Source organism: Macrotis lagotis, chromosome 4 (assembly GCF_037893015.1).
Source record: "Macrotis lagotis isolate mMagLag1 chromosome 4, bilby.v1.9.chrom.fasta, whole genome shotgun sequence".
In the NCBI taxonomy this organism is placed as follows: Eukaryota; Metazoa; Chordata; class Mammalia; order Peramelemorphia; family Peramelidae; genus Macrotis; species Macrotis lagotis.
In genome coordinates, this window is record NC_133661.1 from 115,637,877 (window position 1) to 115,663,523 (window position 25,647).

The 25,647-nt window shown below is 37.5% G+C and overlaps 1 protein-coding gene across 11 annotated transcripts in view; it reads left to right on the forward strand.

Annotated features, from left to right (window-relative positions):
* Positions 1-25,647, forward strand: part of ZNF592 (zinc finger protein 592) — a 67,343-nt gene that overhangs the window by 21,230 nt on the left and 20,466 nt on the right. For all 11 annotated transcript variants that reach the window (XM_074233930.1, XM_074233935.1, XM_074233931.1 and 8 more), the window contains one exon: positions 21,780-24,109. In XM_074233930.1, coding sequence (XP_074090031.1) covers positions 21,800-24,109 — 2,310 coding nt within the window. In that variant the 5' untranslated portion in view covers positions 21,780-21,799. The remainder of the gene's footprint in view (positions 1-21,779; positions 24,110-25,647) is intronic.

The window sequence follows — 25,647 nt, forward strand, 5'->3', positions numbered from 1 at the left end:
CTGACTCCAGGGCTGGTACTCTCCCCACTTTGCCACCTAGCTGTCCCTTTTTTTGAATTCTTTATCACCATCAAGAGATGTGGTAGCATGTTTTATCATTAATCCTCTGGCGTTCTGGCTAGTCATTACACTAAGAGTCCAGCCCAGTAATATTCCATAACATTTATATGCCATAACTTGTTCAACTATTCCCTAATTTAGATATCCCCTTATATTTTTATGCTTTGACACCTCCTAAACAGCTATAAGTGTTTTTTTTAACATTCTTAGAATTTGTTTTGCTTAGGACTGGTCCCTCCCTTAATCTACCTCTGTCTAATTTCCCATAATCCCTTTTCCCCTTCCCCTCCTATTTCTCTGTGGAGTCCATTGTATTTCTGTACCAAACTGTGTGTAGTTTTCTTTTGACCAATTAAGTTGACAGTGAGATTCAAATATCAGCTTCTCCCCCCACCCTACCTTGTTTAATATAGATGTCTTTCCTACTCTGATAGTTAGTTCATGTTCTTTATTTTTTGTTTTCTTTTTTTGTTTGTTTGTTTTGGGTTTTTTTTTTTAGGTTTTTGCAAGGCAAATGGGGTTAAGTGGCTTGCCCAAGGCCACACAGCTAGGTAATTATTAAGTATCTGAGACCAGATTTGAACCCAGGTACTCCTGACTCCAAGGCCATGCTTTATCTACTACGCCACCTAGCCACTCCAGTTCATGTTCTTTAAATCCTCCTTTCCCTATCATTGTACTCTTCTATCTTTCCCTTTTCTTAAAATCATCAAGACATAACCACTTCAAGACCTGATGATGATGGTATTATTCAGCGGGAACATATTTCCCATATTTGAACATAAGCAATTTATCTTTGGTGTTTTATTGTTCATTGGATTCACTTTTTTGTTTCCCTTCACTCCTGTATTGAAACTTCAGTTTCTCTGTAACTGGATTGCTTGGAAAGTTCTCATTAAAGTGTCATTATAGATCCATTTTTTTAACCCCTTTGTAAGCATAATACTCTGTTTTGCTGGGTAAATTATTCTTGGTTGTAAATCCATATCCTTTGCCTTCTAGAATATCGTATTTAAAATTCTCAGATTCTTTATAGAAATGGCTGCTAAATCATGTGACTTTTTAATTTTTGAATTCTTTCTGGCTGCTTTTCTCAATCTAGAAGTTCTGAATTTTGGCTATGCTATTCTTGGAATTTTAATTTTGGCAGTTGTTTCAGAAGAGTTTTTTCTATTTCTTATTTGCTCTCTGATTCTAAGAGATCCTGGCAGTTTTCTTTTAAGAGTAATTGAAGTATGATGAAATATGATGACCATGGAATTAGTATAGTCCACTTATTCTTAAATTTTTTCTCCTTTGTTTTCCAGGTTACTTGTTTTTGCTATATTTTACATTTTCTTATGTTTTTCCAACCTTTTGTTGTCTTTGTCTTGATATTTATCGTTGTCTCATGAAGTCATTGGCTTTTATTTGGTCCATCTTAGTTTTTAGTGTTTTTGTTGCTTGGGCATGGTTTAGTACTTTTGTGCCAATCTGTTAATTCCCTTTTCAATTCATTATTCAAATAGCTTTCCATCTTTTTTTTTTCAAATTTTTTCCCTCAAGTTCTCTCATTAAATTCATATAAAATATTTTTAAACTTGCTTAATTTCTTCCAGGTAGTCTAGTCTTTTAAGCCCAAGCTGGTTTTTTTTTTCCTTTTGAAGTATTGCTTCATGTTTTGGAGTAGTTTTTTTTCCTGTGCTTGTGTTTTGAGCTTCCTTCCCACCATAACAACTCATTATGGTGGGGTTCTTTTTTTTGTTCATTCTTCTATCCTACTTCCTGACTCAAGATTTGATGTTAATGTTGGACTTTGCAGCACTTCTGAAGGGAAGGTCTATTCCTGCTGCTGTTGTCTTACAGTACTGAGTATAAGATTATTTCACAATCTTGGAGACAGCCTTCAAGTTTTTAGTGTTCCCAAAGTAGTCTGATCCAGGGCAAAATCTGATGCTTAGCATTTGGTTTAGCCTCTGCAAATTTCTGACCTGGATCTGAGCAAGAGGTACTTTACTGTCTGTTATCAGTCAGCTGGAAAGCTCTGTTAATTCAGAGTGTGGGGGTAGGAGGCTCCTCTTTGATCTGAGATTCCTGCTCTGGTTTTTCTTTGCAGGCTGGGCCAGGTGCTCAAAATGAGACCCTGCTCTGAACTCGGGGTCTGAGGCACATGACTGCTGCTGCTGACTTCTGAACTTCCTCTTCTCTAAACACAGCCCAAGACTTCCTTATTTGAGATACCACACCTCCTGGTCAAGTCTTCTTTTCTATCCTGGATCTGTGACCTAGAATTGGTAATGGGTGACAAAATTGCCAGTTGGTACCTGTCCTTGTTGCAGTGCCTTTGTATAGATCTAACAGCTGTATGGGAATCTGGGATCTCCTTTTGCCTGGGTACATGGCCTCTTGGCACTGTAGTTCTCTACACATGGGGCACTTCTGGCCTGACCTGTTCCTGCTGTCTGCAGATCACCTTTCTGACTCCCTACTCCAAGCTGGGCTGAACAATGGAACACTGTGACTTTTTTCTGGATTTCCCTATCAAAATTCAGTCTGGTGCCTCTTATATATTTGTTTGGAAGAATTTTGTAGAGGGGAGTTTACTGCCCTGGACCATCTTGGCTTCCTTGATTTAAATTTTTTATCCTCACTTAATGGTTGTTCCCCTGTCCACTTGTCACCGATGGTGAATTCAGTTCAATTCAGAAAATGTTTCTCAAGGTCCTTCTGTATGTAAGATATTATTGAGGGGAGAAAATATGAGAAGATGAGCCATCAAATCAAGTATTTTTAAATACCTGCTGTATTCTAACATATATTCGGTGCTGAGGATTAAAAAAAACAGTTCTTACCCTCAAGGACCTTACATTTGAATGGGAAAGACCAAGAGTACATATAAAAGTATATCTAACATAACTGTGAAGTAAATATATAGACACACATACACAGAAGGGTTAAATACAAGATAACTTGGAAAGGAGACACCAGCCATTGAAAAAACTTCATGAAGAAGATGTACTTGAGTACTACCTTAGAGTGAGTGACTTATGAGGCCTCTGTAAGCATGGGAAAGCATTGTACTTTGGGGGGATGGGCAGAGCAAAGGCATGGAGATGAGAGAGAGAGAGAGAGAGAGAGAGAGAGAGAGAGAGAGAGAGAGAGAGAGAGAGCCAGCCCAGTGGGGGAGGGGCGGTGATGTTAGTGAATTTGGAAAGATAGGTTAGGGCCAAGTTATATATGTGTGTGTGTGTGTGTGTGTGTGTGTGTGTCCTTGTCTGCATATGTGTGTGTGTGTGTGTGTTTGTAGAGTTTTTATAGCTAAACACTAAACAGAGGAATTTGTATATTTTATCCTAGAGCCACTGGAGGTGAGTTGAGTAGAGAACTCATAATCAGAACTGTGCTTAAGGAAAATTCTTTTGGCAGCAGAGACTAAGAGAGATTGCAGGAACTTGAGGCAGGGAATCTAATTAGGAGGCTGTTGCAATAATTTAGGTGAGAAGTGATGAATGCCTGATTTAAAGAGGTAGTCTTGTGAGAGAAGAGATCAGACTTGAGAGATGTGAATGGATCAGATATGACATTCCTTCCATCTTGGAGTTTCTAAGAAAGAATAAGACAAGTACACAAATAACATTACAAAGCAGAATATGGTAAATATTTCAGGAGAAGCATAAAATTTTAAGGCAATTTGTAAACTAGAGAGATCATATCTAATTGTCAGGGAGGGCAGGATCAAGGAAGGTGATGAAAGAAATGGTGTTTGAATTGGACTTTGAAGATTAGGTATGGTTGGAATGAGTTCGATATTGGAGAGTATATTTGAGGTAGAAGTATGAGCAGAGGGTTGTTTAAAGCTCAAGTGTTTAACTTGATATACAAGGCCATCCATATTATAGACCCAGTCTCCCTTTCTGTCTTCTGTCTTCAACTGTTATGTACATACTATATTTCCATTCTAGTAAAAGAGAAGTATATACTTGAATTTCCCAAATTAGATATACTGTGATTGTGCTGAGGATTTCAGTCACTAAACTTCTTCACTTCTTTGGGCTCCTCTGTCTGCCATGCCTTTTGCTGTAGCTTTTTTCCTTTAGAGAGTAAATATTTGAGTAGTCAACAAACTGGTTGTGTCAGTTACCAAGCAGGAGAGCTGTTCCGAAGTAAATCTTGGTTCTTTTTGAAATTGGTGGGCTAATGGGAGAGAACAATAGGGAGAAGGGTGGAAGATAATACATTTGTATGTCTTTGCTTGTATTCAGAATCTACATTAGTTTTTTTATGCTTAAGTACTTGGAACATTTTTATTATTTTCTTCCTCTCTTCTTTCCATTCCTCACTTAACCTTTTCCCTTCAGGTTTCAGGGTGTGTGTGTGTGTGTGTGTGTGTGTGTGTGTGTAAAAATACTTACTCTGGGAAGTATTTATAAATTAGATCAGGTGTCTGGATAGACATTTTTACTTGATTTGCTGCTTCATATCTCCAGCTATGCTCATTAAATCCTTCCTCTTAGGAGAACCTCACTAAGTTATGATATTTGGCCTAAAATGACCTGGTCCCACATTTATCTGGGAACCTATTTTTTTTTGTAGATAACTAGAGTCTGATACTTGAATACAGAAATCCAATTCTGTGGTAGAATGTGTTCATTAACTTTTTGTCATCTGTGTTATTAAGATTTTTTTTTTTTTAGGTTTTTGCAAGGCAAATGGGGTTAAGTGGCTTGCTCAAGGCCACACAGTTAGGTAATTATTAAATATCTGAGGTCGCATTTGAACTCAGGTGCTCCAGACTCCAGGGCCTGTGCTTTATCCACTGCGCCACCTAGCTGTTCTGGTATAAACATTTTAGTTTCATATTTTTAAAATTCTTTTTTGAATATGATTAGAATTATAAATGAGAAGATTGAATATGCTATATCTTGGTTCATGTTTTTTATTTTGGGATTATATATATATATATATACACACACACACACATACAAAACTTCTTTCCTCAATTTCCATCTCAATGCAGAGAATTCTCAGATTTACATATGCAGCCCTGTTCCCTTTCCTGAACTCCCATTTTCCAAGTCTGAAATTAGGTCATTTGCTCATTTCCAATTGGATGAGACATAGGCATTTCAAACTCTACATGTCTAAAAGAGGACTCATTCTGCACCCTTCTTCTTCTCCCATCTTTCTTCCAAATTTTTCTACTTCTGCCAAGGATGGTAGTGCTGTTCATTCATTCATTTGTGTCCAATTCTTCATGACCCCATGAACCCTAATAGATAACATCATCTTTTCTGTCACCCATTTGTAACCTCTTTATCCTTGATGCTTCACTCTCTCTTTCCCCATCCCTTCTTCCAGAGTCACCAACTCCTGTTGATTTTAATTATACAATGTCTCTAACATTTGTTTGCTCTCTGCTTACACAGTCCCAGTTCTATTTCAGCCACTCATTATTTTTCATCTGGACTATTGCAGTAATTTTCTACTTGGTCTCTAGGTCTCTTTATTCTCCAAGCCCAGATTTCTTAATCTGGGGTCTAGGAACTTAAAACATTTTTTATAACTACATTCCAATATAATTGGTTTCTTTTGTAATCTTATATTTTGCTTTATTCATTAAAACATATTGTTAGAAGGGGTTTTTATGTTCTGTCAAAGGAATCCATGACTTAAAAAAAGTTAAAGATCTCTTCCATACTCCACATAGCTGTCAAAGTAGTATCTTTTTTTTTTTGCAAGGCAATGGGGTTAAGTGACATACCCAAGGCCACACAGCTAGATAATTATTAAGTGTCTGAGGTAGATTTTGAACTCAGGTACTCCTGACTCCAGGGCCAGTCTCTATCCACTGCACCACCTAACTGCCTCTCAAAGTAGTATTCTTAAAGTACATGTCTTACCATGATGCTCCTTGTTCACAAAGTTGCTTTTGTTACCAGAATCAAATGCATATCCCTCTGTTTAATATTTAGAATTCTTTAGAACCTGCTTTCCTGAGGAACCTCCCCTCTCCTCATCTCTAAGTTCTAGCCAAACTGACCTTGTTTTTTTCTTATATGTGACAGTTTAGCTCCTATCTCTGTGCCTTTGTAAAGGTTATCTTCCATGTTTGCAAAGAACTCCATTCTTACATCTGACTCTTAGAATCCCTAGCTTTCATAAAGTACTGTCTCTTTCATAAAGTCTAACCTGATTTCCTGCTAAGCAGTTAGTAATGTTGTTACCAAAATTTCCCTGAATTTTTTTCATAAAGGCCTACAGCTTTGTATATCTCTTAACTTTATATAATTTGGCTGACATAATGCTCATAATGTAGGAACTATTTTGTTTTTATTTTTGTTTTCCCAGGACTTCAGACAGTGTTTGGCACTTAAATGCTTGTTGATCTGTTGCCTTTGAGTCACACTTAAACAGATTGATAGATAAATAGAGTCTGACTTTGGTTTAAAGTTTTGCCATATCCCCCTGCCCAATAGCAATCAATGCCTACTCTGACAGACACTATTGCTAATAAGCACTAGGGTGGGGAGGCCGGGTACAAAAAGAGAAGGCCCAGTCCCCAAGGAGTTCACTATCTAACTGAGGGAAACTAGATACAAGTAAGTATGTACAAAGCAACCCAGTGCAGAATGCATATAAAGTAATTAGTAGATGGAAGGCACTAGAATGGTGAGGGGGTTAGGGAAGGCTTTCTGAACAAGGTGGAATTTTCGTTGAGACTTGAGGAAAGTGTAGGAAGTCAGTAGTTGGAGCAGAAGAGGGAAAGGATTCCAGGTATGGGAGTCTCCAGAGAGAGTGCCAGACAGATTGGGAGTGGAGAGAGACTTGAGGTAGGCAGATGCAAAAGCAGCTGCCGAATTGGACCACACATGAGGTATTGAGGGTGGTGGCTGTGTCAGAGGAGAGAAAGGGGAGAATTTAAGAAATGTTGGCAATAACTGGGATATGGGGGCTGAGAAATAGAGAAATCTATCATGACTAACTAAAACGTTTTAAGCTTTGAGAGGATGGTATTGCCCTTCCAGTAATATGCTTCCTTATCTTAATATGGAAGGTAGGAGAATAGTTTTCCAGTTTCTTTTGCTCAGTCTTCCTGTTAAGAATATTTTTCTCTAGCCTGCTTTGAGATTCCTGATGACTTGAGAAGTCTTAGATTGCTTAACATTTCCATGTGTACCCTAAAAATCTCCTAGATATTGAAATCTTTGTGGTTTTAATTTGCCCTGAGAGGCAAACAAATATGTTTGCTTTAGTAGAAGTCATCTTAATTCTGGGTGAGGTCACCAGATGCATACTTAAAAAAAGATTGGGAAATGGTCACAGCCCAGAATTATCCTCTCTTACCTTTTGCTTTGTTCCTTATCTCTGTAGTTCTTAGGGAGCAGCTGCAGCTTTATTTGCTTCAGGCCTTAGGCTACTTGACTTCTCTGTGCTTTTGTGATGTCCATATGACAAAAGTTAAGTTCCTTTTACTCAACTTTTACTTAATTATCTTTAGTAAGCATTTTCCTTACTCTTTTCATCCAATATTTCAAAGACTATTTGACTACCTTTCTGCTTCTAATTATAATAGTACAACGAGAAGTTATGCATCCTAAAGAGAATTCTTTTGATCAAAGGTTTTTAGGGATGCAGAGTATGATTGGACTGTTGATTATTATAGTAAGGCATTTTTGACAATTCTGCCCCTCTGCCTGAATATCTCAAGCACTGAAGCTAACCTGGCTAGGACCTGGAAATCCTTATCTGGTGTCTTGACATCAAATCATCTCTGCTCATTGTCCTGGGCTCTAGTAATTGGGCTGCTACTAGCTTTGCACATATGATCGAGCCTCTTGCTTTGTGCCCCAGTTCCAGTAACTGAGTCCCTGTTTCTTTCCTCTTGCTTAAAGGCCTATCTTAGTACTTTTCTCTGGATCCCAGGTCTTCTCAGCCTGGGATCCAGTTTGTTTCTGGGCTGGTACTGTGCCCTGAACCATAGTCCCTAAGCACAGTCCTTACTGCTTGCTACCAGATCACTGTAATGCTTATTGTCTTCCTGGACCTCTGCCTCTTGCCTGCTTCCAGACTATTTTGAGGACATTGATCTCCTACCACTGTCTTATAGACAACCATCAGACTTTTTTGAGGCCAATTGCTTGCCTGTTGTTATGCTCTTCTGTCTATCTATCTGCTTGTTTTAACTTTCTTCTGATGCTTGCTTCTGGGACCTTCCTAGGTGAGTTGACTAGATAGAGAGAACTCTAATCTCAGGAATGTAGTTAGTTACTCAAAATAGGACAGATCATGACCCTTCATAACTTCTCATACTCCTCTTGTCCTTGTCCTACTACAAATCTTCCATAGGTATTCCATCCAGTGTGTTGAGGGTATGCCTCTAGCTATTTTGACCTTAAATGGATAACTGTGGAGCTTGCAGGCCTCATAGGTTGTTCCTTGTTCTTAACATATGATTGATCTATCTTCTTTTTGGGTCACATATCACTCCAATAATATCCTTTATGCTACTTGTCTTTTCCATTTCTTGGCTGGTGTTAGTGTTGCAGCCCTGGATCACCATGTACCTCTCTATTGCCTTTTGGGTGACCTGCAGCTTTAATCATTTAGAGACTATAGTGTTCTGTCTTTCATCCAAATAACATTATTGAAACAATACTGATTTTAAAAATATTGACCTTTTATTCATCAGTGGACTATATTAGGTACAAAAGAAGTAGTAAAATGACTATGATAATCCACTGTTTGATAAATCTGAAGACTCTAGATTCTGGGATAAGAATTCACTATTTCACAAAAACATCTGGGAAAACTGGAAAACAGTATGACAAGCTAGGCATGACCCATATCCCACACCCTATACCAATATAAGGTCAAAATGGGTACAGGATTTAGAATGAGAAATAGTTTTTCTGTCAGATCTATGGAAAGGAGAAGATATAGAAAGAGAACATTATAAAATTCAAAATGGATAATTTTGATTACATTGAAATTAAAAGTGTTTGCACAAATAAAACCAATACAACCATGATTAGAAGGAATGCAGAAAGCTGAGAAACAATTTTCACAGCTAGTATTTCTGATAAAGGACTCATTTCTAGAATAGTTCAAGAACTGAGTGAAATTTATGAGAATACAAGTCATTCCCCAGATGATAAATGGTCAAAGGATATGAAAGGCAGTTTTCAGATGAAGAAATTAAAAATTTCATAGTCTTATCAAAAAAATACTCCAGATCTTTATTGATTAGAGAAATGTAAATTAAAACAACTCTGAGGTAGCATTTTATACCTATTATATTGACTAAAATGACAAAAAAGGAAAAATGATCAATGTTAGAGGGAATGCAGAAAAACTGGGACACTAATGTATTGTTGGAGTTATGAACTGATCCAACCATTCTGAAGAGTCATTTAGGACTATGCCCAAAGGGCAATAAAGCTATGCAATAATCCTTGATCTACCAATACCTCTACTGGGTCTGTTTCCCAAAGAGATCATAAAAAAGGAAAAAAGACCCACAGGTCAAAATATTTATAAGCAGCTTTTTTTGTAGTGGCAAAGAAATGGAAAATGAGGGAATGCTCATCACCTGGAGAAATGTCGAACAAATTATATGGGTATATGATTATGGAATACTATTGTTCTGTAAGAAATCATAAGTAGGCAGACTTCAGAAAATCTTGGACAGACTTAACATGAACTGATGTTGAGCAAAGTAAGCAGAACTAGGAGACTATTGTTCACATTAACAGCAAAACACCATCCACATTCAGAGGAAAAAAACTATAGAATATAAAAGCAGACCACAACTATATCATCTCTATAATTTTTCTTTTTCTCATGGATTTTTTTTCTCTTTAGTTCTCATCTTCTTTCACAACATAACTAACATGGAAATATATTAAACATGATTGTTCATATTTAGCCAGTATCAGATTACTTGCTGTCATGGGAGGGGAGAGGGAGGTAAAAAAATGGAACATAAAGGATGAATGTTGAAAACTATCTTTGCATGTATTAAATGCTGGTATTTGATTCAGGACTTTTCATCATCTGTGGTATTCCCATTTCCCTCTCTCTGTTCCCTATGCCTGGTATATGCCACCTTCTCCAGGAAGCCTTTCCTGATCTCCTGCTGTTGCTCTGTCCAGCATTGAGTTTCTGGTTTGTATCCTGTTTTGTATAAATTTGAATGTGCAGGTTGTCTCTCTTGATAGCTCTGTTTAACTTTGGAGTCTCCAGTGCCCAGAACATGGTATGTGTTTAAATAAATTGCTCCAATTGATATGAGGGAGCTGCCAGTGTAGATATGGGACTGTGTAGCTTATGAACTTCATCCTGGGGCAGGAAGAGATTCAGTGATTGGATCTAGTCACCCAGCCAGGATGTGCTTGACTGGTAAGGATTGAACTTGGGGTTTTGTTTTGTTTTTTGAATTGCTATGTTTTCCAGAGACACTGGACCCAAAGCATGCAGGATGCCCTGAATGAATCAAGGACAAAGCCACTTCAGTTAGCATAATTTGGTGTTTTCATCCTGAACTGGACTTCCTTGGGAGTCATGACAGGCACCAGACCATGCTAACTAGGCTTGAACAGCTTTGGGACCTTTGTAGATAAGGAGACTATCCTATCTTCATGGTCTAGCAGTTTCCAAAGAAAAACAATGTGACTTTTGCTACTGCCTTGTTCCTTCCCTTTGGGTGGGTTTTGTCCTTTTTCCACCTTAACTGCATCTGTCCCCCTAACATGCCATACCTCTTTGGTGGAGATTTCTGGTCTCTCCTCCTTCCTTTGTCCTGCTTTTATAAAAATGCAAATTTTTGCATGAAAATGCAAAGTTCTGTGGACTCTTTGGGTTCCACATGCATGTTCATTTCTCTGTAATAAATCTCATTTTCACTAATAAGCTTAAGTTTCATGAAGGTGTGAGTGCCATCAACATGAGGCAAGCTGTAAATACAGGTCACCTTGACTTTGAGACCAGCTCTCTCTCAGCATCATGCCCTGCTGCCTTTCTTGGAATCTTCTCTGGACTGCCAGGAAGGGTTCTTCTTTTGAAATCATTGTTCAAGGCAACCAGAAAAGTTGTGTCCCCCTTTTATAGCATATTTTTACTCTGTAAGTATATGGGGTATAGCTTCGCTTCTTAACTGTTCTCCCCAACAGCATGATGCTGAATTAGAATAGTACTCAAATCTGTTTACCATTGACAAATGAGAGTGAAGGGAAGTAGTTGACAAACCGTTAGTGAATATCTAAGTTTCTTATCCTGCGTGATCTGTGCTGGTATATCTAAATTTCTGACCATGCCAACTTGATCCTCCTGTAGCTTAGCATTAATGCCAATTTCAGTCATAATTGTGATCTCCTTTCTTACTAATCTGACTGGATATCTCTAACACTCCATTTTCACAGGTTTAACTCCTTTTAAGCAAGATTATCTTTCTGCAGGAACTATGACTACTAACTAGATATCCCTGTTTTTTTATTTTGATAAGAATTTTTAGATATAATTATTAATTGAATTACTTATTTATAATTTATAATGATTAATTATACATGATTATTAATTAATAAAAATTAATTTTTATATATTATATATAAAGTTAATTTAATACATGTTTACATAGGAAAGAATTCAGTACCTGTCACTTATTCTCCCTCTTCCTTCTTTTTTGCCAAACCCAGTCAGAAGAGGCATGTCACTAGAAAGATGGAAGCTATATAACTATGACCTAATGGATAATTTTAGAATCCATGATTTCTTTCATAGGGCTGGTTTTTCTGCCATTGCTAGTCATTTTATGATATCCTTTTATTGATAATTTTCTCCAAATTTAGTTAACTTGTCCTTGGGCAGCAAACAGGGTTGATGATATAAATGAAGATTTGGCTTATTAGAGGAAGCTTTTCCAACTTAGTAGGGTTTGCCACAGTTTTCTTTTTCTTTTTCTTTTTTTTCCTTCAAGGCAGTGGGGTTAAGTGACTTGCCCAAGGCCACACAGCTAGGTAATTATTAGGTGTCTAAGGTCAGATTTGAACTCAGGTCCTCCTGAGTCCTGGGCCAGTGCTCTATCCACTGTGCCACCTAGCTGCCCCTCCTACCACAGTTTTATGCCCCCTTGTCCTGTGTTTCAATAGGGTTCCCTCCATGACTTAATGAAACATACAAAACCACAATGGGAGGGCATCTCTTCTCAATATCTTCAAGCATCCCTAGACTCTGTAACAAATGTTTTGTTAATTGTTTTGACTTTCCTGTGGAAATTTGACCTTCAAGATTAACTTAGAAAATGGTAACATATCCTTGCTCTTCTAACCTTAACTTGGTATAGACAGGTGTTGCAAATGAGTTAAAGTAGTAATGGCAGGGCCTTGCCACAGCTTTCTTGTTACTCAAGAGCCCCTGGGAGGATAGAATGTTGTTTCTACCCAGGGTCAGCTGAATTCTTTTGTTGTTTTGTGGGCATTCAGCCTCTGCTGTAATATTTCCCAACTCTTTTCATTCTGTAACATTTCTAGATGTCTAAAATTTCCATGATGTATTAGGGCTATGATTAGTGATGGTCACCTGACCATCACTGCTAGCTGGTACAGAGAAGAGCAAATTAGGAGAGTTGTGCCTTGAATAAAGTAATGGAGATAAAGGAAAGTCTACTAGGATAGGGAAAATAAAACTAAGGAAAAAATTATAGGTAGAATATTATAACAGTGCCAAATTCTATTAAACCACTGAACCATTCAAACTAGTATTTTTCCTCTTGATTTTTGTAGCAGGGAAGGTATTATGGGAGGATTGTCTGGTAGAATGTCAGTGTAGGGTTAGTAACATAGGATGGCTTACTCCCTTGACTGTTACTACCAGAGCTCCTGAGACTCTGATCTTAAAAATGTGTCCCCTTTGCTTATCTCATTCACTTCCTCAGTAGCAATTTGTCTATAGTAGCATCTTCTGAGATTAGATATCTATCATTGAAGGTTGCTTTACCCCATTCAAACTCCCTAGTTATTTGGGGGAATATTCTTGCTGAAAAATGTGATGCCAATTGAAAATATATAACTGACTGCCGTAGGTCTATGGACCTAATTGGTTCTTTGTGGTCTTGGGCATCTCTGTGGGGTTTTAGGAGAAAGATGAAGATGGGGGAAGAGGTATCAAAAGGTGGGAGGATACCTTGGATAGTCTCCGTGCCATTTCCCTGCACCAAGAGAACAAAGAGGGATTGTGGTCATACAGTGATGAAGCTGAAAGAGTCAAATGCTATTATAAAGCTCCTTCATAGGAGGCAGCTAGGTGGCACAGGATAGAGCACCGGCCTTGGAGTCAGGAGGACCTGAGTTCAAATGTGACCTCAGACACTTAATAAATGCCTAGTATGTGACCTTGGGCAAGTAAGTCACTTAACCCCATTGCCTTGCAAAACCAAAAAACCCCCACAAAAACAAAGCTCCTTCATTTTGTGATAGAAAACAGATCTGCCAAGGAGAATCCACTTGTCTGGAACTACACAGCTAGTTAGTGGTAGAACTTGGATGAGACTCTGTTCTGTCATGCTTTTTCATCCCAGGGGTAGTAAACCTGACTGTTCTATTTATTATTAAGTCTAGTTTGCCTTGATTACTGTAATAATGCAATGTTCAAGTTATTTAAACAAAAACCACCTTTTGCTTCTTTTTGGTTTGTTTTTGTTTTTGCAGGGTAATGGGATTAAGTGATAATGTCCAAGGTCACACAGGTAATTATTAAGTATCCAAGGTCGAATTTGAACTAAGATCCACTTGACTCCAGGACTGGTGCTTTATCTACTGTGCCACCTAGCTGCCCCATGCTTTCTTTTGATTAATTAAAAAGTATGTTCCTTTTCTTTGGAAAATGTGGCTCAAGAAGGAGGGGAATCTTATGATCCTCAAAGAATTTTAATGCTGATATGGAATATCAGGCTAGTGGTTTTCAAAGACCCTGATTAAGTCTAGGGCAGGCCCCTTGTTAAAATATTATTCTACTAATTAGATACTTATCTGGCTATCAAATTTCATTTAAAATGTATATTACAGAGGTGATAGGAAGAGAACATATATTTGAAAATGAATGGATGTCCAAATAAAAGACATTAAAAATCAGAAAAATGTAAAGCTATGTATATCTCCACATAAATGGTTAAGTCCAAAAACTAAAAGCTCTTCTAGAATGGGAGTTTTAGTTAGTAATATTTGGGAGGGAGAAAAAAGGTATAGAGAGTTTATTTTGGAGTATGAAAGCACTTGTTGCTTGTTGACTCGTGTGTGGTAGAAGGTTTGGGATCAGAAGACATTAGGAAGGGTCTTGGGTGTCTGGGCTTTAGAGAAAGAACACTGGGAGAAGAGAGAGAAGTTCATAAAACTTTTTGGGAAGTAGTCAGATGTTTTGGACTTTGTATTTTGCCTACAGCCTATCATATCACCACTTGACTGTAAACCATGGAAAATGACATCCTAGTGTAGGTTTCAGAGGCTGGAATACAAGAGAAATGTGAAACTGTACCTGAAACAGATGAAACAGTCAGGAGACACACCACACTACAAGTGCTCATGAGTGTGAGAATCGAATCAGAGGAGATCTGACCATATAGGGAGGGAATTAACTACCAGTGTTATAAGCATAGAAATCAATTCAACTTTGTCTAGATTGGAAAACAAATCTTATATCTTCATCTAGATTTATATCTCTGTCTAGCCAATCCAATCAGTTTCCTGACCACACCTTTTCGTGGTGTTCCCAACTAACCTTTATCTGTCTCTTTATACAACCTGGTTGAGAAGGGGAACATTCAACCAGGAAAAATCTTTAGATCAAATATTTCTTTTAACAAAATTCTTCTAAAAAATTGAAAATGAATTAACAACATATGAAAGAATACTAGTGGTTATTAATAAGGAGAATATAAATCAAAACAACTCTGAGATTTTACCTCACACTCAGCAAATTAACAAATGTGATAAAATTTGGTAATCATTAATATAGGAGAAATTGTGGGAAAATAGTCTTATAAAAGTTGATCAGACCAACCCTTCTAGAAAACAATTTGGAATTGTTTATTTTCCTTTAAAATAGTTTAGAATTTTAGAGCTGGAATAAGGTACTGTAAATCTTGAAAAGATAGGACAGTTGAGATAGATGGGCTGTTAGTCAAAATCTAAATAACCTTTTGATTTTACAGAGGAAGAAACTGACCTACAGTGGTGAAGTGTGATATGCCCAAGGTCATGTAGTGAGTTAAGTGTCAGAGCCAAAATTAGAGAGCTTATTTCTAACTGCAAGTCCATTTTTCTTTGTTTAACACCACACCGTTTAGTGCTTGAATTTTAAAATTAATTACTGTCCCTTGCCTTAATAAACATAAAACATTGATATAGGCCTGTTATTAATGAGCATAAATTATTATTATATGGGATTATAAAGGGGACAAGATCTTACATTATTGCACTGTTGGAAGTATTGAACAACTTTTTTTTTTTTTTTTTTTTTTTTTAGCAAGGCAAATGGGGTTAAGTGGTTTGCCCAAGGCCACACAGCTAGGTAATTATTAAGTGTCTGAGGCTGGATTTGAGCTCAGGTACTCCTGACTCCAGGGCTGCTTGCTCTATCCATTGCTCCACCTAGCCACCCCTAACTTTTGCTTTTTTTAATACAAATTCTTTCCTTCATTCTTACTGTCATCTGTCATAGCTCCCTATAGGCCTTTCAGATTTCCTCTTGCTCTAACTAGGAACAACTAAATGTTGCCAAAAATCCTCCAAGCTTATTAAACCAGTAAACTAAGATTAACAAAAATTTGAAATCAGTAGAATTTGACTTAAGTTTTAAAAAATCTAATTTCAAGTTCTTATGACATTATTACAATTATATTTTTAACCTTTATCTCTTCTTAGGGCAACAAGTTTCCATAAATTTGCTGCCAATTATACTTTTATTTATTAAAAATAATTTATTTCCATCTCTAAAAGATGTCTTCCTTTTCTAATGTTTTGGGATTTGAGCAAGTTTATTTACTTTATTCATTTATTTTATAATTTTTAAAATAGCTCCCTTTCCTTTTTGACCCTTCTAGAATATAGAGGGTTGGGGGGGTTGTTGTGGTTTTTTTTCCCTTAAAATGAAGTATATCTCCTTTATCATTTTAGTTCCCTTCCTTCTTTCAAACCTGCTATAGCTAAAGGTAGAGTTATAAAAATTTAAACCTGAAGGGCACATTACCTCTTGCTTTATCTTTTAAAGAATATGAATCCAAGGCCCAGAGAGGATGTTATTTTTCCAAAATCTCAATAATAAAGCTGGGCATTAAGAGCTCAGGTTTAATTTTACTTAAAGATATCTGCAAGAAAGTGAAATGATGTGGGTTCAGATTTGCTACTTTCTCACTATATGATCTTAGATAACTAACAAAAGATTTCTATCATTTCTTTTTATATCTGGAAAGGGGAATTAATGATACACAAGACACAAGAGTTGATTGTGGAGCACATACTGGAGTATTCAACTAATACAGAGTCAAAAGCCATTCTGTGATCAGCATTGCCTGCTTACAAATACACCAGAAAAAACAAGACTCCATCTTGTTACAACAATTTTAAAATATAAATTAATAGCTCCTAAACTATTTTAAAGACTTCATTGTAACCTGGTAATTCCTTTTCTTTTCTGATTGTAATTTTTGCAAAAGTGGTTCCACTGATTTTCATGATTTGTTACTTCCATTTGTGCAAAGTGTATTTAAAAATAAGTTGTTTAGTTCCCAGTGGGTTATTTACTTTTGTTGTGCTTGTTTTGCATTTCCCTTCAGTTCTGTTCCCTTTCTTCAGTAACTTAGATGATGGATTTCTTTTGTTTCTTCACTCCTGACAGAAAGTAGAATTTAATTCTGTTCCTCCAATGTTTGCCTTCATTTGAAACTTTAGATTTACAAATTCAGTCTTATAAAGGTTGAATATTTGTCACAAGTTTGGATGACTTGAAGTATCCTTACATTATTAACCTGTGCATAGGTAGATGTGCATAACTGGAAGAAAAAGGATATGTAGCCCAGACCTACTTAATAGTTTTTAACAATAAAAATATAACTTTATTTAAAATTGTATAGGTACAGATTTTTAATTTCTTCTGTTAAACAATACCATATACAATTTAGAGGTAGTTTAAACTTGTAGTTACCAGATATTTTTGCTTAAATCCAATTATTAATTATTGCTTAATTTAACTCCACTTGCTTTAACACTGACCCATTTCTTAGAATTTAAAGCCATTTAGGGTTTATGTCCAGCTTAAGCTCATACTCTGGATACTAGGTATCAGCTTTGCAATTAAAAATCCTTACAATGCTTTCTACTGTTTAATAGTCAGAATTGTCCTGCTCTTCCCTTTAATTTCCTTAGCAACTGATCATTATCTCTAATTGTTCTTTTTCCTAGGAACCTCAAGTTTCTGTATCATCTTTGCAGTAAGAATGCTACCTTTCTCAATACTGCTTTGCCTCTCTCTCTCTCTCTCTGTCTCTCTCTCTCTCTCTCTCTCTCTCTCTCTCTCTCTCCCCCTCCATTTTCTTGTCTTGGAGAAAATTGGGAGAAAAAAATAGACCTCACTTGCTCAAGGCTCCCCAAGATGGTCTTTTCCCAACATTTTTACATATTGTATTATGTGTTCTTTAAAATCTGAAGGAAAAAAAATCTTTCAGTTCTGTAGGATTTGCATCACATAATTCTTTCCTTGGTCTTACTCTCTTTGTAGAACCTGCCTTTTACTTCATTCTCCTATATTCAAATAGATTTTCATCTTAAATTTGGTCTTAAAATATATGAACTTAGGTGGAATTTATGATGCCGTATTGACTGGTTTACAGGTAATGACATAGCTTTTTTTAACTGCTGAAACTTAGAGGCAGCCAATCTTAGGATTGCTATAAATGTGGATCCTAGTCATTTGTCCCCTTGGGAATAAAGGTTTCCTCTATATGAACAGTTCCATGATTTTTCTTTTTAAATTTTTTTTAATATCACAGTCACTTTTTGCCCAATAGAATATTCCCCTACAATAAATTAATGAGTCATATCTGAAAATTTTTTTCCTGTAATTTACTGTCAGGAGGCAGGGACCTGTATTAAAGATCTGATTGTTTACTGTGTCATCTATTTTGAAGTTTATCAATGTTGTCTTATTTTTTTGTGATTATTGTATAAATCATTCTCTAGTTCTACATTAGTTCATACATGTCTTGTCAAATTTTGTCCTTTCTTATGGTGGAAAAAATAGTCTATTTCATTCATATAGCCTAATTTGTTTATACATTCACTTTTTTAAGTTCTTTCATTTTTTCCTTAAAAATCATATTAAAACAGGTATAACTTCTTGCATTAGAGAGGTTTTTAAAACTTAATTTTGTTTCTTTTCATTTAACAAAAATTATTATTTCTTTCACTTCCCCCCCACCCCAGTAAAAAAAGCTTAAAACTAAACCCTCATAACAAATATGCAGAGCCAAGTCAAACAAAGTCCCTCATTGGCTATGTTTAAAAATTTTTCATTCTGTATCTTGAATTCATGCTACCCACCTCTGTGTCTGCAGGTAGCATGCTTCATCACTTGTCCTCAGGAATCCTGCTTGGTAATTAGTTGGATGAGAGTTCTTAAGTGTTTCATAATTAATTTGTTTTTATAATGTTTCCATTTGCATAAATTATTCTGGTTCTACATAGTTCACCCTCCCAGGTGGTGTGGTAGATAAGAGTACTGGACCTGGGTTCAGTAAATCTTGAATTCAAATTTAACTTTAGGCACTAACTACCTATATGACCTTAGCAAGTCATTTAATATGAGTTTCCTCATCTATAAAGTATGGGTAATAATAGTGTCTACCTCTCAGGACTCTTGTGAAGATCAAATGGGATAATATTGGTAATGTGCTTTTAACACATAAATAGGTGTTATATAAACGTTAGCCATTATTATTATTATTAGAAAGAAGGTGCTTAATAAATGTTTAATGATTGATACACAAGTCTTCCCAGGTTTCTCTGAACCTTTTTACTATTTTTTTTTAAGGTTTTTGCAAGACAAATTAGGTTAAGTGGCTTGCACAAGGCCACACAGCTAGGAAATTATTAAGTGTCTGAGACTGGATTTGAACCCAGGTACTCCTGACTCCAAGGCCGGTGCTTTATCCACTACGCCACCTAGCTACCCCCTTTTTACTATTTCTTAAGAGTACACTGTTATTTTGTTACATTCATATACCACATTTTGTTCAGCCATTTTTCAGTTAATGGACATCTTGTTTTTCAGTTCTTTACCATCACACACACACACACACACACACACACACTCTCACTGCTATAAATGTTTTTGTACACGGGGGACAGCTTTTTTTCCTTTGTTCTTTTTAGAGTATTGGTCTATTGAAAGGTATTGCTAGGCTTAAAGTATGTTCTATTTTTAAGTAACTTTTGGATCAGAGTTCCATATTATTATTATTTTTTAGGTTTTTGCAAGGCAAATGGGGTTAAGTGGCTTGCCCAAGGCCACACAGCTAGGTAATTATTAAGTGTCTGAGACTGGATTTAAACCCAGGTACTCCTGACTCCAGGGCCGGTGCTTTATCCACTGCACCACCTAGCCGCCCCTTCATATTATTTTTCAATAATGCTGGATCATTACACAACTCTGTCAACAGTGTGTGTTAATATACCTGTTTTACCTCATCCCCTCCAACATTTATAATTTTCTTCTTTGTCAATTTAGAGACCCTCAAAAGGTGCTTTAATTTTCATTTTTCCAATCATTGGTGATCTGAAGTACTTTTTCATATAGCTATGGATAGCTTGGAATTCTTTCTTAGAAATCTATCTGGTTTCATATCTTTTGATATTTCTCTATTGAGGAATGCCTTTTCTTATAAAGTTGAATCAGTTCCTTATATATCTTGGAAATGTACCCTTTTTCAGAAAAAAAGTTTGCTGCAGAGGTTTCTCTCCCCACCCCACCCCCATGTTTTTCTTCTAATTTTAGCTTAGCTCCATTGATTTTATTTATGCAAAAACTCTTAAATTTTATTTCATCAGAACTTTCCATTTCATTTTCTAGGATGTTCTTTATACCATAATATTTAGTCGTAAACTCTTCCTCATACATATATCTGAAATGCAATTTCTACCCTGCTCCCATAATTTGTTTATGACATCATCCTTTATATCTAAGTTATGTATCCATTTGAATTAGATATAAGGTATGAGATATTAGACTATGCCTACTTTTCTGCCACACCACCTCTTAGTTTTCCCAGGATTCTTTTTTTGAATAGTTGAATTCTTAACCTTAGTAGCTGAGGACTTTGAGTAGTATTAGACTACTTAGCTTGGAAAGATTTTTTAAAAGGCCAAGAGTAGGATCATAGACTAAGAATTGAAAGGTAACATCCAGTATAATTTTTTCATTTTACAGGCTAGAATAATGAGATTTAGAAAAGGAAGGGGACCTTATTACATAGGAAGTAAAGCTGAAATTTGAAGCCAGGACTTCTAACTACAAATATAGTATTCTTCTAAATGAAAATGCTCAAAATACACACACACACACACACAGACACACATTCTGATTAGTCCTGAAAACTGGAGATCTCATATGTATGTATGTATGTATGTATATGTGCACACATACACACACACACACATAGCCATTTTGCTACTTTTTCCCAATTTTTCAATTTTTCTTTAAGAAAATGGGTTTAGGTGACTTGTCCAAGGTCACACGGCTAGGCATTTATCAAGTGTCTGAATCTGGATTTGAACTCAGGTACTTCTGACTCCAGGGCCGATGCTTTATCCATTGCTCTTACCTAGCTGCCTTTGCTACTTATTTTTGTAAACTTTTACATACAGATCATTCTGAATGAAACCAGAAGTATTCTACTTAGAATTTCTACTTAGTGGGGGGAAAAGTACCTAGAATATTGTGTTACTGTGAAGATAATTTGTTGAATATGAATAACAAATTCTTTCAGTATTGAACTTAGGTGAGAATATAATTAGTCATATGATTTCTTGGTGTTTGGAGTTTTTCTGAAAGAAAAATGCTCTCCCACTGTAGATCTTCAATCTTAGTTGCACAGTCTTGGTAATTTTGTTATAGTTAAAGTTTGTTGAAAGCAAATTACTTCACCTAGATCTTATAGTCAGTGTGTTTCTGAGACAGGACTTAATCCCCACTCATTCTGACTTGAAACCAAATTCTCACCAACTATGCTATGTCACCCGTCTCTTGATGTAATTAATAAGAATAAACTAGGACATGATTATCAATAGCTTGTTTTAAAATAGCCAGTTTTTTCTTAATAAAAGAAGTTACTGTATTATAGATTTTTTTAAGATTGGAGTTATGTATTGCTTTGAATTGAAGGAGTGATTTCATATTAGAATTTGAATCACCTTGAGAAAACAGGAAATTAAGAGTATGAGTGGCCTTTAGTCAAGTCTCAGACTTAACAACCTTCCTTTTGGATTCAGGATCCATTTTAAAAATAAAAATATTTTCTCCCTGCCCCTCATTCCCTAGGAAATGGAATTCCATAAAAGTGAAATTGTTGTCTCTTAATTACTCAACCTTGTTGAGGGGTTGTTTACTAATATGTTCTAATTAGATGTTCAAGTATCATTATCTAGAGTGATTCTAACCATTGAAGCAAAAGCTAACTTCATTTTTTATTTATGTTATAGCTGGCCTCCAGTATTCAGTCATGGGGGACATGAAAACCCCAGATTTTGATGACCTTTTGGCTGCCTTTGACATCCCAGACCCAACCAGCCTTGATGCCAAGGAGGCAATCCAGGCCACCAGTGAGGAGAATGAGAGTCCTCTGAAACCAGCAGGAATGTGTATGGATGAAGGTGTGCCCTTGACCCATTCAGGGTCAGCTCCTGATGCCCCAGCTGTGAGCGTCATTGTTAAGAATACCAGTCGTCAGGAATCATTTGAAGCAGAGAAGGGCCACATTAGCCCTAGCCTATTACATAATGGATTCCGGGGTCCTGAACTTCCCCCAGATCCCCATGGCCTGGGACACAACTATGGGAAATTTGATTCTAGTTTTATGAATGGAGATAATGGTAGGAGTTACTCTGACAAGTTGGACCCACCCAAGTCAGAGCCTTTACCAACATTTAGCCAGTTCAGCCCTATCTCTAGTCCAGAGCCGGATGATACTCTCAAAGACAATGGATTTGGAGAGAAACAGAAGCATTCTGAAAGTCCTTACTTTCCCCCATCATCTGTATACATCCCCACAGGGACTTCAGCTCTGGAAGTGCTTGGAAAATTTCCTGTTCCAGAACTGAGTATGTTTGATCACTATTGCAAGAAGGAAGAAAAGATGGAACTCCAGGACCACCAGGAAAGTGATCTGGTTGCTGGTGAAAAGGAACATGATCAAACCATTGAGAAAGTGGTAGAATGTAAGAAAGAATTGGTAGATGAAGATGAGTTCTTTGGAGAAGCTCTGGCATTTAATAATGTCCCTAGCAATAAAACTGGGGACTCCAAAGGTCTTGTTCCTGAGCTGAGTATTTGCTCATCAGTTCCTCCACGTCAGCGCCTTAAACCAGCTCATTCTAAGTTGTCCTCTTGTGTTGCAGCTTTGGTGGCCCTTCAGGCCAAAAAAGTGGCAGGTATTTCAAAGGATGATAAGGCTAGTATTACAAAAGAACATTTAGGGCCTATTAGAGAAGGCTCTAAGGGTAGCCCCAAAATACCCAAATCACCAAAGAGTCCCAGAAGCCCAACAGAGACCACAAAAAAGAGCATCAAACCCCCAGATAGCCCTCGGAGCATCTGCAGTGATAGCAGTGGCAAAGGATCCCCATCAGTGGCAGCCAGCTCCCCACCAGCAATTCCCAAAGTGAGAATCAAAACCATTAAGACATCATCAGGGGAAATTAAGAGAACTGTCACAAGCATCTTGCCAGACCCAGATGACCTGAGTAAATCTCCAGTTGGGTCCCCCATGGGAAGTGCCACTGCAGAGGAGACCAGTGTTAGATTCTCGCCTTTGGTGGCACCAAAGGACTTGCCAGAGTGTGAGACTTGTAGTATTTCTACCCAAACTGCAGACGACCTTTTCTCAGGGTCTGTTGTGGATGCAAAGAGCCCCCAGGATGATGGGAAAGGAGATGAAAGCTTGGGCAAGCCCAATGAAATTTTATCACCTTGCCTAAGCTCCAGTAACAGAGTTACCAAGGGGACACCTGTAGTCTCTCAGCAGAGCAAGAAGCAACAGCAGCAAAACTCGACAGTGCCGGCAACTCCTGTGGCCCCTGCAAATCTCCTCCCCAAAGCTGTGCATCTGGCAAACCTGAACTTGGTACCCCATAGTGTTGCTGCATCTGTCACTGCAAAGTCTACTGTGCAGAGGCGGAGCCAGTCCCAGCTAACACAGATGTCAGTGTCTCTTGTCCATCAGGTGAAAAAGGCTGCTCCTGTGGTTGTGGAGGTCTTTAATAAAGTTCTCCATGGTGCCAATCCTGTGCCCATCTATGCCCCAAATCTCAACCCCCCTGCTGACAGCAAGATTCGATTGCCATCCAGTGGTTATTCCTGCCTGGAGTGTGGGGATTCATTTGCCTTAGAGAAGAGCCTGAGCCAGCACTATGGCCGGCGGAGTGTCCACATTGAGGTTCTGTGTACCCAGTGCTCGAAGACCCTGCTCTTCTACAACAGGTGCAGCCTCTTAAAACATGCCCGTGACCATAAGAGCAAGGGACTTGTTATGCAGTGCTCCCAGCTGCTCATGAAACCCATCTCTGCAGACCAAATGTTTTCACAGTCCCCTACCAACTCCCCAGCACCAGCACCCCAGCCTCGCCCTGCCTCCCCTAAAGCCAGTTCAGTTCCTGGGAGCATCAGCTCTGCTGCTCCTGTGATGCCGCTCTATCCAGACCCGCTAAGACTTGTCCGGTATGGGGCCAAGTGTCTTGAATGTAACAAACAAGTACAGGATTATATAGCCCTGGCTTCTCATTACCAGAGGACGGCCGAGGAGACTGAAGGGCTGGTAAGTAAACTCTGCAAGTTAGGCTTCCTGGCGCATTTGCAATAAATGTGTGAATAAAGGCTGCAGGACCAAGCAGATAGGCACGTAATCTTGGTTTATGAACCTTTGTGGGGAGAAAATCGAGGCTTTAGAATGACTTTAGAATATCCTAATATATTTGGCTTTTATTGGGAAAAGTCACCTCTGTGTGATTGAGGAACATCTCTGGAGTAAATTATAAGTTCAGGTTGGTTAACTGTTTCTATCCTACTTATTTAAGATTAGTAGTACTACTCCACTCCAGGAGTTTTTGATGTGACAGGTGTAGTATCATGAGCACTGCCTCAGTCGCCAAGAACCAGCATGGAGCATCTTTGCTGTAGGGACCATCCCTCTCATTTCAGCTGCTTTCACTGCATTCCCTCCTTTCACACACACCCCCAGCCCATAATTGCAATAACTTTTCAACCTAATAGTGAAAATATCATTCTTTTGTCTTCCAATTTTGTAGTGGGCATACCTATTTTTCAGAGAAGGGAGCACCTATCTTATGTGAATGCTAACAGAATTTATATAAACTATTGTCTTCTTAGCTCTGGGGCAAAGGCTTTTTTCAGGTGGCTGTTCTTCACTGTGGTTTCATCAGATTAACTTCCCTTTTCACCCATGGAAGCATTGCTTTTTCACCTTTTTCATATTCTTAGTTGTCCTTGATTTGATTTGGGGAAGAAGCTCTTTGAATTTCAATGAGTTCATTACTATGATATCCTATCACAGGCATCTCTGTGAAATAGGGTTTTAGATTGACTATGAGGACACTTAATGAATAGGTATCATTGTATGTTTAATCACTCATCTACCTTTTTTTTCCCCTTTATCCCTTCTCACTGGAGCATTCCTTAGACAGGGTTCACCCTACACTCTAAGTTGAGGTTAGTGTATCCCAGTAGAAAAGATAAGATGAAGCTGTCTTCATTCCATAGCTATCTGTTCCAAAATATTTACCAAACTTCCCTAATTTTTCTAGTGAAACCATACATTTCCTGGGTTAGCCAGAACCAAAGTGTGTATGGTACAGTGGTGGGGCGGGGGGGGTGGGGAGGTGTAGAGTAGAGGGGAGAAAAGTAATGATACCTAGTTCTTTCATTTCTTCTACTTTTTTCCTCTCCTAGATATTTAGCGGACATATGTTTGGTCTCCCCCTTTAACAACAAATATTTACTATTTAATTCAAAACATATAGAAACAAAAATGAAACAATTCCTGCACTCAAGGAGTTTACAGTATTCTGAAGAGTTAAAATACACACACACACACACACACACACGGATGGGTAATGTCTAACCTATGGGCTGAATACAGCCTGCAAAATCATTTCATCTGGTGTTGCCAAGTCTACAGACAGGACTCAAAATTCAGTAGTCTAGGAGCTTTCTAGGGGTGAATTAATTAAATGTTTGATCAAATATAACAGGCTAATTTTTAAGTTATGACTTAAACGTTCCCCACTCCTGCTATATATGAGAAGGTTAGTATAAAGAAAATGTAGATGGGAGTGA